The 13,232-nt window shown below is 37.0% G+C and overlaps 1 protein-coding gene across 3 annotated transcripts in view; it reads left to right on the top strand.

Moving 5' to 3' along the window:
- Rgl (Ral guanine nucleotide dissociation stimulator-like) overlaps positions 1–13,232 on the top strand; it is a 292,275-nt gene that overhangs the window by 95,027 nt on the left and 184,016 nt on the right. For all 3 annotated transcript variants that reach the window (XM_090389533.1, XM_090389534.1, XM_090389532.1), the window contains one exon: positions 8,238–8,368. In XM_090389533.1, coding sequence (XP_090245659.1) covers positions 8,238–8,368 — 131 coding nt within the window. The remainder of the gene's footprint in view (positions 1–8,237; positions 8,369–13,232) is intronic.

Below are 13,232 nucleotides of genomic sequence, written 5' to 3'. Positions count from 1 at the left end.
AAATTTGCAAGTAACACGATACGTGCAAGTGAGAACAGAGTAACAAGTTATGAAGCTTTAAAAATAGGAATGAAAAGAAGATTCTGCAAATTAATTTTTTTATATGATTGAAGATTCCATGGAAGTGTAAACACATTTCATCATAATAACCCACAGAATTCCAGCTGTCGGTATTATCGCAAATTCAATAAGATCATGTTTACTATTCGTTTATGATAGATTGCATTAACAGAAAAGCCCAATAAACAGGGTGACTGCTAATTGTTTTTATTGTTTTATGGTTGTGACCTCCAGAAATCTGACTGAACCACGTGGTACGGTCGGAGACAATCATAGGATAATCTCCAGGAGACTGCAAAAACTGTGGTCTTCTGCCCCAATTAAACGAATTAAACCCTGGCTATTTTCTCGAATGGGTTCTGTTTTTTAAGATTTGCCCCAAATAAACAACTGCCCCGATTAACCGGTGGCCCAAATAACCAGAATCCACTGTACTGTTCCTTAGACTTAAATGAATGTCATATGAACTAATGAGACTTGTCATAGAGATGAAAAATACATTAGAGTGTATAAATTATCAGGTGATACTGAAGCCTATGATAGATATAAACTAGTCGATAATCAAGTCACAAAGGTTAAGCAAGATAAGGCAGATTACGAGAAGTCACTAGCAAGGAATGCCATGAAATGCGAAGAGACTTCTTTAGTTATGTTGACAGTAGAAGGAAGGGGTTGAATCACACTGGTCCACTTGATGTTTTTGGTTTCACTGTTCATGGTCCCACTCAGGTAGCTGACAAACTGAATAAGTATTTTGCATCTACATTCACACATGAGGATTTCATTAGGGAGGGGAATACTAGAAGCTCCTCAAAATCTGCTAGGGAGCTAAATTATTTTGTGATAACTGAGAGGAAAGAGGAAGAAAAATTGTTGAATCTTAACATAAAAAGAGCACCTGGGCCAGATGGGATAGATCCCATCTGGCCCAGGTGCCCCGTTTATATTAAGGGAGGCAGCAGAGGAGATAAGCAAAACCATAGCCATAATTATGAGCATATCTTCGGATTTGGGAGAAGTTCATATTGACTGGAGATGTGAAATGTATCCTAACTCACAAAGGGGAATCAAAAGGTGACATGATAATTACGGACCTGTTAGCTTAACTATTGTTCTAGGGAAAATAATGGAATCTCTGGTTAAAGATATAATGTATGACCATCTAGACAGGAATGCAATTATACTGGAGTCAGAGCATAGATTTGTTAAGGAGCAATTTTGTGTGACCAGTCGAATTGTTTACTGTGTTGCTGTAGTGGTGCCTCCGTAGCCAGTTGGGAAGCAGCAGTGCGTAGCACACGCTTCTTGATTAGACCGGGGTTCGAGCCCGTCATCACTAAATACGGAGGATGTGGAAAGGTCAGGGAATGACCACCGCATATCCCGGAGCAATATGGCCTTAGTTGCTAATGCTCCTAAAAACCAAATAACAAACAACAGCACTTGCAAGCCATTTTGCGAAACACAAGTGCTTCCGTTGTGGCTCTGCAAGCATCATTGTTGGATGCAAACACTTGCCTTTCAGAGCTTTCTTCAGACGTGGAAACAGGAAGAAGTCAAATGGGGTTAAGTCTGGTGATAAGGGAGATGTGGCAGAACCTCGGCACCTATGCCTATCACAATTTTCCTGAAAATTACAACTTCTACATCAATGCCTTTTGATTTAAATTTAGTAGTATAGTATTTTTTTGTGATTTTCTGATTAATTTTGTGCATTTATTCTTTATTCGGCCTTGTAAAGAAGGCCGAGTAAAGAATAAGAATAAGTCAGAATTGCATAGAAAACCACAGTCGATTTCTGCCAGCATTGAATTAACAGTAGCATTCGAATCTGCCACCATTGTCTTTGTATCGATATAGCAGATACTGAAAGTTTCTATGTCCTCAGTATCAGCAGAGGATTATAAATTATAGCACTACTTATGTGTTTTAATAATTTAACTTGTCATGTAGATTGTAAAGTATGACAGTAATATTCGTAGTGCTTAGTGATCACAGACTGCACAATATAAGCCATATGGGACCTGGCATTGCCTTGATGGAGGAACCACTTCACACTGGAAAGTTCTTGATGTTTCTCATGAATGGTGCAACGAAGTTTGACCGAGCCCTTCAGAGTATGTTTCCTTATTCATAGTTGTTCCATGAAGCTAAAAATGTGTAACAAGATGCCTTTTATGTCAAAAACATGAGAACTATTTGTTTGTCAGCCAAACGAGAAGCTTTTTTAATTTCTTAGGTTCTGGTCAATCAGAATGCTCCCACTCACTCGACTTGTTTTGTTTCTGGATCATAGTGAAAAATCAAAGTTTCATCACAAGTCAATATTCAAGAAATTTTGTTTCAAAACGAGCAAGCATATCTTTGCACAAGTCTGCTCTTTGCTGTATTTGTTCTGGAGTCAAATTGTGTTGATTCCATTGGGCACAGATTCACATTTTTAGGTGATGTTTCACAATATTGTGAACACTACCATATGAAATGGACATTCTGATAGCTAATTCATGAAGTGTAATTCGCTTGCCTTCATCCAAGGTTTCCTAGGCTTTTGTGATTTGCTCAGGAGTTGTGGAGGAAGGCTGACCAGGTCTTGTGTCATTTGCAACATATCATATCATTTGTATCTTTAACTGTTTCCGATGCATTTAATTCCCATCTGATAACGGATCATATATCGCTGATCAATCTTTATGTCCAACACGATACTTGCTTCAAAATGATTGTCAGTGATACACAATTAAAAAAAAAATCTTCATGCAATAATAGCTCGGCAAGTACTGGCATGCACACAGTCTGCTCAGCAGCAGTTATGGAAAGTTCGCATGGTAAACTTAAAATCTTGTACCAGTCCACAAATTAAATGATGATCACCTCTTGTATAAGACAATGGTCAGGCCATATCTTGAGTACTGTGTACAGGTCTTGAGGCCTCATTTCAGGAAGGATTTAGAGCTGCTGGAATGGGTACAGAGAAGGATATTGAGATTTTTGAGGGGGAACAAAGGGTGCTCGTACCAAGAAATGCTTCAATTCTGCAAATTGTGGCATCTGAGACTAGGCACCTGCAATGTGATCTGATTGAGGTGTTTAAGGCTTTGAATGGATAGTCATGCTCAATGCTGATGTCATTCTTCCTCTTGCTTAGACTGCATATATGAGGGAGCATAAATTCAAATTGAGGAAAGATTGTTGCAGGATAATGAGTGGAAGTTTTCCTTCAGCCAGTGGATAGTTTATTGTTGGAACAGACTCCCATCTGTTGTGGAAGTGGACAGTTTGGATAAATTCATGGAAGAACTGGACAAATTGTTGGAGGCGATGGATGGGTGAGTTGTTTTATAGTTAACAATTTCCATGCAGGCCAAAAGAAGTTGCTTGGTTTTCAGCAGTATTTTTCAGTCTTGATTACTGAGAGTGGATAGAGGAATTACTTAAAAAAAAAAGGAACATTTGCTTGTAGATTGCTGTCCAGCACATTCTGTTGAAGAGCATAACTTTCAATATTGCCAGTTTCATGCAGTAACTTATAACCTCAAGGGTGGATATAAAGCCTGCCTAATAAAGTACTTGATTGATCCTCAATTTAGGAGCAGCACACAATTTGTAGCCAAAGTAGAATGTCATTGATGCTATTCATAATCCTATTTCTTGGGACAGTACTTTGTAAACCATGTTTTTCAATATTTTGGTAAAAATATTTTTATTGTTGTCAAAATTTTACCATTTTCAACAGTAAAGTTCTGACATTTTTTGTGAATTTTGTTATTGCAAAACTTGAAAATTTAGGTCCACTAAACATTGTATTGAGATTCTACTGTAGAACTTTATCACCTGCATATGTATGAGAATGTTCCCATTCTTTTATAAATGGAACAGGTACAACTGTTTGTTTGTTTGTTTGTTATTTGGTTTTTAGGAGCATTAGCAACTAAGGCCACATTGTTCCGGGATATGCGGTGGTCATTCCCTGACCTTTCCGCATCCTCTGTATTTGGTGGTGATGACGGGCTCGAACCCCGGTCTAATCAAGAAGCGTGTGCTATGTACTGCTGCTTCTTCCCACCTGGCTACGGAGGCGCCTGTACAACTGTGAATAAGTTCTGACAGTACACTGACTTGTGGCACCTACCACATGCTGCATGTGGCTGATGCTGGCTTTTTTGGCTGATGCTGCATAAGCAGCATCAGCCAAAAAAACACTCCCATTCCACCACCCGTTTGTTCGAAATACCTGTCCAGCTGAGCCTTAAATTTATTTAGACTATCAATTTCCACAACAAGGGATGGAAGTCTGTTCCACCAACCAATTACCCGCTGGCTAAAGACAAATCTCTGCACATCTATCCTACATCTGTCTTTCCTCAATTTGAATTTATGCCCTCTCAGGTGATTATTCTGAGTAAGAGGAAGAATCTCATCAGCATTGAGCATACTCAAACCATTCAAGGCTTTATACACCTCTATCAGATCACCTTGCCGGTGCCTAGTCTCCAGACACTGTAATTTTCAAAACTTAAGCCTTACTTCATAAGACCAACCCTTTGTTCCATTCACTAATCTTGTTGCCCTTCTCTGTACTCGTTCCAGCATCTCTACACATCCTTCTTTAAATGAGGCCTCCAGACCTGTATACAGTACTCAAGGTGTGGCCTGAGCACTGCCTTATACAAGGGAATAATCACCTACTTATCCCTGCTAGAAAAATTCCTGTATATCATTGACAAGACATGGCTCGGAAAACTTCATATCTGCCTGCACAATTACCCCCAGGTCCTTTTCATTCTCTACCACTGTCAGTGTAGTACCACAGAGTTGATACATTGCTCTGGGGTTACTGTTTCCCATATGTTGTACTTTACATTTGTCAATGTTAAACTTCATTTGTCACCTCTCAGCCCATCTGCTCAACCTTTCCAGATCCTGTTGCAGCAGCATTGCATCAGGAGTGTCCTTAACAACCCTGCCAACCTTTGTATCGTCTGCAAACTTGGACATTAAGCTTGATATACCATCATCAATATCATTTATAAATACAGAAAACAACAATGGACCCAACACCGAACCCTGAGTGACTCCACTAATAACATTAGTCCACGATGAGCCGTGTCCATTGATTACCACTCTCTGTCTTCTCCCCCCTCAACCATCCCTTTATCCATAGCAGCAATTTGCCTCCAATTCCACACTGCTCCAATTTGTGCAGCAGTCTTCCATGTGCAACATATCAAAAGCCTTTCTAAGATCCAAATATATAATATCAAAGTTATTCCCTGCATCATAGTATTGATTGATTTGGTAGTTGTTGGCGCATCGGCTTCTGTGGCCATATTGCACCTCCCAAGGTTTTTGCAGTACTTTGATCCAAGCCCGAGGCGGGAATCGAACCCGCGACCTTTGGGTTGCCGGGCAGGTACTTTACCCACTCGGCTAGCCCGGTCGGCGCATCATAGTATCCAATAAAATTGGTCAGGCAAGACTTTCCCTTAACAAAACCGAGCTATAACTGAAGTCTTGTTTAGATGATCCTGCAGTGCTTCTTTAACCAGTGTCTCCATTAATTTTCCTGGAACAGAAGTTAAACTCACAGGTCTATAATTACTTGTGTCAGCTTTTGATCCTCCTTTGTGAATTGGGGTCACATTTTCACATCTCCAGTCTTTGGGTACCTCCCCTGAGAAGAAGCTGTCATAATTATGGCTAAGGGTTTGTTTACTTCCTTTGCTGCCTTCTTTAATATAACTGGATAGATCCCATCTACCCCGGGTGCCTTTTTTATGTTTCATCTAGCTCACTGCCAGAGTTTACTTCACCTCTGGCATTCTCCTTCCTGAATAACTGCTCATGTGTGAATGTAGATGCAAAATACTTGTTTAGTTTGTTAGCCGCCTGAACAGGATCCTGGACTGTTGAACCATGAATATCCAGTGGACCAATCTGATTCATCCCTTTCCTTCTAGAGTTTACATAGGTAAAGAACTCTTTTCTGTTTTTCTTTGCATCCTTTGCCTGCCTAATCTCCTTTGTGACTTGGTTACAGACCAGCTTATATCTATCATAGGCTTCCATGTCACCCATTAATTTATATGTAAATAATAGCCCTAGAAAGGTGAAACTTAAATCCTTTTCTATGTACTCTCCATGTATAGTAACACATTTCTCCCATTTATGGATCAGTTGTTTAATGCCTTGATCACAGAAGTCCACACTTTTTGCCTGAAACCACTATTCCGCTTCATTGATGATTTCCTGAGATGAATCAAAGCGTTGTCCACACAATGATTTCTTCATTTGTTGAAACAAGAAGTCTGATTGTGCTAGGTCAGGAGAATAGGTTGGATGTTGCAGTAGTTTGAACTGCAGCACCCACCCGTACTGGGCAACTAAGTTGGTGGTAGCAATGGCCATGTGAGCCGGTGCATTGTCTAACTGAAGACGGACACCTTTGGTTAACATTCCATGCCTTTTCACCTTCAAAACATCGTGTAACTTTTTAAAAAAATTTCTGGAGTATTCTCCTGTAAGTGTGGAACCACGAGGTAGGTAATCCCAAAACACGGACAACATCACCTCCTTCACAGATGGAGTGGTTTTTGCCTTTTTGGGAGGTGCGGAGGAGGTGTGCTTCCACTGCATTGATGTCTTTAGTCTCCGGATCATACCGGTACATATCAGATCATACACCCAGCATTCGTCGTTTTTCACACCACCTGATCAAAAAAAGTTCTCAACATCTGCATTACACAATCCAACAGTTGGCAAGAACATTGCATTTTACATTGCTTCTGCAAAGGCAACAGCATTCTTGGAACCCATCATGCAGAGACATTAGACATGTGCAGATGGTCATGTAAAATGCTGTGGGCAGACCCATAACTAATTCCCATTGCATTTGCGATAGAATGAATTGTCACATGTCATGTTGAGCAGCTGGTGTCACTCAGCACCAGCTGCTCAACCTTTGCAACCATCTCACTGTCTTTGGGTGTTGATGGCCTTCCTTCTCTTGGCTTGTCAAAGACACTTGTACGACCACACTAGAACTCCAGTTTCCACTTTTTTACAGTGCCATAGGATAGACAATTCTGCCCATACACAGCTTTAATTTCTTTGTCAATTTCCTGAGCTTTCTTGCCCTGCAAATGCAGGAACTTGATCACTCCACTTTGTCAACCACAGCATTCTTCCTTAGATTCTGGGCTTCACTTCTGGTGTACAATCACCTACGGGAATCAAATTTCACATATTAGTTATTGAATATGTAGACAGCTTATATTAAAAACGGCATCTTCCTACTAACGTTTTATCTAGTTCAGGGTACGAACTTTTTGATACCCCCCCCCACCCCCATACATATTGACGTTCTTCTCTTCAAAAAAGGCCTATGGGGCTGGGTAATTCCATATTGAAATAATTACACTCAAACACCAGCCAAGCGGTTAAAATTTTACTATAAAATAAAATAAATATGATACAAATATCGGTTAAACTAGACTATTACAATAAATACAATAAAATAGTTTAAAACAATTAAAAACAATGCTAAAATCATTAAAATATACTAAAATACCAAAGCTTTCGGAGATTACTGTCTCCTTCCTCAACAGTATACTATTACTGGCACGACACATCCTTAAGTAACAGGCCCATGGCACTCAAACACTTGATTCACCAGCCACATAGTCGGCATTTCCCACTTGCACAGCGGAAACGGAAGGGACTCAGGAGCGTGCCATATGAAATCGATCATCACGTCTGAGGACAACCGCCTCAAACAGGGGGTGTAAACACATATCCCTGTCCCTGTTGATAGTATTATGACTAGATGCACCGATTCATAAGCTCTCGAGCCACTTGCGTTCCCAGAACCTGTGAGCACGGTCAGTTATGACCTCATCTTCAAAAAAAAGCGGTTAAAAAAATTGGCTGGTGTTTGAGTGTAATTATTTCAAGATGTTCTTCTTATAGGTCACATTATTAAACACATTTAATTTGATGATGATAATTTTTGAATTGCCTTGTATTGTAGGAGTTTTATTAATAATGCAAACAAATATCTCATTTAATTTAAATTACGTAGGCCAGGGATAGCATTTTCATCTTAATTTCTGACACATTTAATGTATAATTTTAAATTGCCTTTGGAATTTTTATTTAATCACATTTGCCTTTATTTTTAGTACCGGAAGTTTTTACAGGCTGGTGTACCAGATATAATGAAGATAACAACAATATACCTTCTCTTATGTCCTACAAATTTCTTGAGATTTCTGAAGATCACTTTGCTCGTCAGTTAACTTGGATGGATGCTGTAAGTGCATAAGAATTTTTCCTCTGTGTATGCTTTTTAGTCTCTCTCTCTCTCTCTCTCTCTCTCAGTTTTGTTCTTTCTTAGTTAAAGTACTCTAATTTAACTTAAATTAAATCCCAGATTAAAATACTCTAATTACTGTCATTAAAATTACTTGAACTCAAATTTGATACAATAATCCAGCATTAACAAGACTGCAGAATTTCCATATTATAGATATTCCAGATTATTAGATTTTTATCTAAAAATATATAAAAAAAATGTTTGGGTTATTTAAATTTTCAAGTAATGCAAAATTTTGGTGCACCTATAAAATAACATCATTTTATATAATAAAATAACAGAAAATACTTAACTGTAAAGTGCAGAGATGAAATTAACATTGAAACAACTGATGAAATTACCCATGATGCTGCTGCATTCAGTGGTTCTTTAATTTAACTTAAATTAAATCCCAGATTAAAATACTCTAATTACTGTCATTAAAATTACTTGAACTCAAATTTGATACAATAATCCAGCATTAACAAGACTGCAGAATTTCCATATTATAGATATTCCAGATTATTAGATTTTTATCTAAAAATATATAAAAAAAATGTTTGGGTTATTTAAATTTTCAAGTAATGCAAAATTTTGGTGCACCTATAAAATAACATCATTTTATATAATAAAATAACAGAAAATACTTAACTGTAAAGTGCAGAGATGAAATTAACATTGAAACAACTGATGAAATTACCCATGATGCTGCTGCATTCAGTGGTTCTTTTCTCTTCAGTATCATAGATATTGAAAAGAAAAGATTGTAGAAGAGCCAACATTAAACTCAGCCATGATAACTTTGATTTCTGGAATTTGTTATTCAGTACTTTGGTCACACCATAAAACATTGCTGTAGCTTCCTGATGCAGCATACTTGGCAGTACCAGTCAAAATTCATATTTTGTTATGTGATTCCACAGTCTACTCATAAAACTCTAAGAATGAAAAACTTTTAAATTTCTTTACACAAGGAACTTTTATTCTGTATGCTAAATTAGCTAAATTATTTGTAAATAATAAATTGTTACTGGCATATTGAAACAGTGCAAATCAAAAAACAAAAGATAAAAAGTTGTAAGGTCATTCCTTGATTTATGATATGGAAATTCCTTGATTTAACATATGGAAAAAAGCTCCCTATGAATGTATAGTATAATGCTGTCATGACCAAACAATCTTTGAATATTTATTCATTAATTTTTCCTAGTCAGATTGGTGCTATTTACAAATGTGAAAATCAGAATGCATGTGCAAACATAGGAACTGAGAAATTTTTGAATTTCTTAATTTCTGATTATTAGTGGGTTGATAATTTTGTTTGCATTCTGTAATTAACAGATTAAATACATTCCTAATTCCAAAACAACTCCATATACTCTACATTTCTATGTTTATTTCAATTTAGCTCAGTAAGAATTTATATTATTCCGAGGTTATATCTTCATCCTTAAATCAGCATTTATTTTACTTCTGAAAGTCTGATGCCAGATTATTAGGCTTTTACTGTAATTTGTTAATTTTTTCCCCTTTTATAAATGTAGAATAATTGACTTTTATGAATAATAAAATGCATGATAGATTACTCTTATGTACAGATTGATTTGACAGTTTAGCATAATTTACTCTTCATATGTTAAATTATATAGATAAGCTTGCAAATCTAGGATCATATGCCATTTATATTTCTCTGTTATCTGTCAGAGAAAACACTGTCCTATGTGAACTGTTCATCAAGTTCACATAGGACAGTGTTTATATACACACTTTTTTAACAGTGACTAATGTGGAATTTAACACTAGGTGTAGTGTGGTGCCAGTAGTAGATAAGTAAGATTGAGGATGGTCCTAACTTGATATTGGGACAAAACATTTACTGGAGAGTCATTACTCTGGCTAGACAAAAATGTGAACTGAAGCCAGGCCCCCGAGTGCCAAGCAATCCCGAGCAATCTTTCTAGTGCAATTTTCTAGCATTTTTCCTAGGATGAGTACTAGTAATTTAATATACAACTTGCAACGTTACTTTATTAGTGGACTGTCCTCAGTTTGTAAATATCTGTTGCAACACCTTTAAATCATTTCCTAATGCACAGTCATCATTATCATTAATGCAGATTCTCGGAGATGATTCTAATAAAACAGAACTGTTTACCTTCCTAAACTGTATTGGTATATATCATAAAAGATAACACAATTACAATAAAGTTAGTATTTCGTAGTAACCATTTGAAAGACACAGTATGGCCCTGGCAGCCTATGTGTTGTAAAACTCCATTACAACAACAACAGAAGCCAGTTGATGAGGATTGCACTGTGTTGCTGCTTTGTCTTTGAATCAAGCTGATGGATATGTTGATACCACTGAAGGCACACAATTTGGGTAGTTAGTTGAAACACACTGGAAAATGCTAATCCTGACTTTGATAAGTATGAATTAATATGCATAAAATTTTTTCCCCTTTGTCATTACAAGGCCTGTTCACTGCTTTCTGAATGTAAATATGTGGCTTTGGATTTTAATCCAATCGGAATGAGGAATCACCCTACTTTTATAACTTTTTTTTTTTCTGCCAATTTGACAGAAGAAAAACTGGATATTTTGTGAAGCAGCATTCACTGGCAGCTTATTAATTCAATCATAATGAGAAAAAGCCCAAAAATGTTTCTGTCATTTCCAAATTGACTCAATCCCAGTCAAAAAGGTTGTCAGTAAAGACAGCAGCAGCAGTGAAAGTGGTAAGGAAGGTTATGATCCACTTAAAAGCTAAAATTGAGTCAGTTGTGCTTAACCATTTGCAGTGCCAAGTTATTTTGCTCAAAACGTTGTGCTAAGCTGTTAGCTGGACCTATCCATTTTTTAGTATAATAGTAAGAAAGGTTGGAACAGTTGTGTGAAAGAAGCATGCTCATGTGTGTGTTTTTAGCTGTATTTCTTCTCTTGATTGCTAAGATAGTTACTGATTCCTTCGAAGCAAATTATATTCAACAGAAGGGTTAAAAAAATGCTGTGTGTGTGTTAATTTTGACTTGTAAACCTACAATGTTTGAGAAAGTGGAATTTGAAAACAATCTCCTTATTTGTAATAAGGAGATTTCAAGAGAAATCCATAGTAAAAGTCTGTAATTTGGTCATAGTTGTAGTATTAGTGCAGTCAGTAATTTATTTATTTTTCTCTTTTGGACCAAGAGACGTTGGCTACACTTAACAACAATAATAAAATATAGCCCAAAATAAAATAAAATTTGTCATATGTGGATTAATTTTTATATATCAGGTCTCTCTCTCTCTCTCTCTCTCTCTCTCTCTCTCTCTCTCTCTCTCTCTCTCTCTCTCTCTCTCTCTCTTCTCTCTCTCTCTCTCTCTCTCTCTCTCTCTCTCGAATTGCTAGGTGGAAGTTTTATTGTCAGTCACCGAAGGTGTGTAAATTTTTTTTTTTTTTTTTTTTTGTGAAACAAAGATGGTAAGTTTTGGTATTATCTTTATTTGTGGTCTCACTCAGCTTTTGCTATGTCATGCTTGCTGTCCTCATATAACACAGCAGTCTGTCGACTGGCCATGATAGGGGATCTCACTGTAAAACAGTTTATTTCCCCTAAGTGTAAATTTTAGCATCGATTTTTTAGCAGTTTCACCTACATAACAGCTACTGCAATTAGGGCATGTAATTCGGTATACAGAACTGCTACATAAGGAGGGGCGGGATTGGTGTTTTCACGCTAGAAATAATCGAACGTAATTTCCCACCAGGAAGTTGTAAACACCTTATATGGTAGGCATGTAGGATTCTTGTAAGACATTTAGATATGCCCAGGTAGTAGGAAAAGTAGGCAATCGAGATAAACTCATTGTTACAGGGTGGATTAGGTCATGCAACACGATCACGAGCTTGGAAATCACACTTATCTAGAATGTGAGTTGGATAACCGCACCTGGAAAGGTGTAGAAGCTTAATTATAGAATAAAATGTATCAACATTCAATATATAAGTACTCTTCTTTCAATAAATAAATAAAGAACTCTTCTTTCAATAAATAAATAAAGTTATATATATTAATGCTGAGCAGAGTTTTGATAGTGATGCTTCTCTGTCATTAGTTTCATAAGTTCGTTCATATTACATCCATTTAGCTTTAAACCTTGAATGCTATCTCTTAGTTTTAAAAAGCCTAGTAACTTCTGTGAACATTATCAGTTGTCCCACTGAATAGAATATAAAAACTTTTCGTGACTAGTAGTCACCTTTACAAAAGCAAAATAAATGAAATCCCTTCCCTGTACTGTTGACAGTATTTATATCCTTAAGTAAATTTTACCTCATTATATTATGATCACTGCCACCTAATGATTCCTTTATCTGCAGATTCTTAATGCATGAAGACACACTGCTGATGATCAGATATATATTCAAGCAGGAGATAAATTTTTTTTTTTATCTCCTGCTTGAAGGGAAAGCAAGAGTAATGCTTTCCCTTCTTGTCTCTCTAACACGCTGCTGTAGAAAACAGTCATCTCACAAAACAAGAAAATTTCTTGTACTGTGGGAGTGACCAAACCTACAAGTTCAGGTTAATATCTTGAAAGGTTCTGATCTGCTAGCTCTGTTTTCCTGTATGGTTGTTTGTTATTCTTATCACAATCATTTGGCCTATAACATGTTCTTACTCTCATTTTTGTTTTTCCATTGTTTCATCACACCAGACTGACTCACTGACCACTCACATCATCTGAGTGCACTGCCTTAGATTCTGTGCACTTCTTAACCAAGAGTGTAACTTCTCCTTTCTTTTCCCATATCTCCTTTCTGTATAGCATCCTCTG

Source organism: Mastigoproctus giganteus, chromosome 2 (assembly GCF_048544385.1).
Source record: "Mastigoproctus giganteus isolate SK-2022 chromosome 2, ASM4854438v1, whole genome shotgun sequence".
Classification (NCBI taxonomy): domain Eukaryota; kingdom Metazoa; phylum Arthropoda; class Arachnida; order Uropygi; family Thelyphonidae; genus Mastigoproctus; species Mastigoproctus giganteus.
This window is presented reverse-complemented; position numbering and strand designations above follow the sequence as displayed.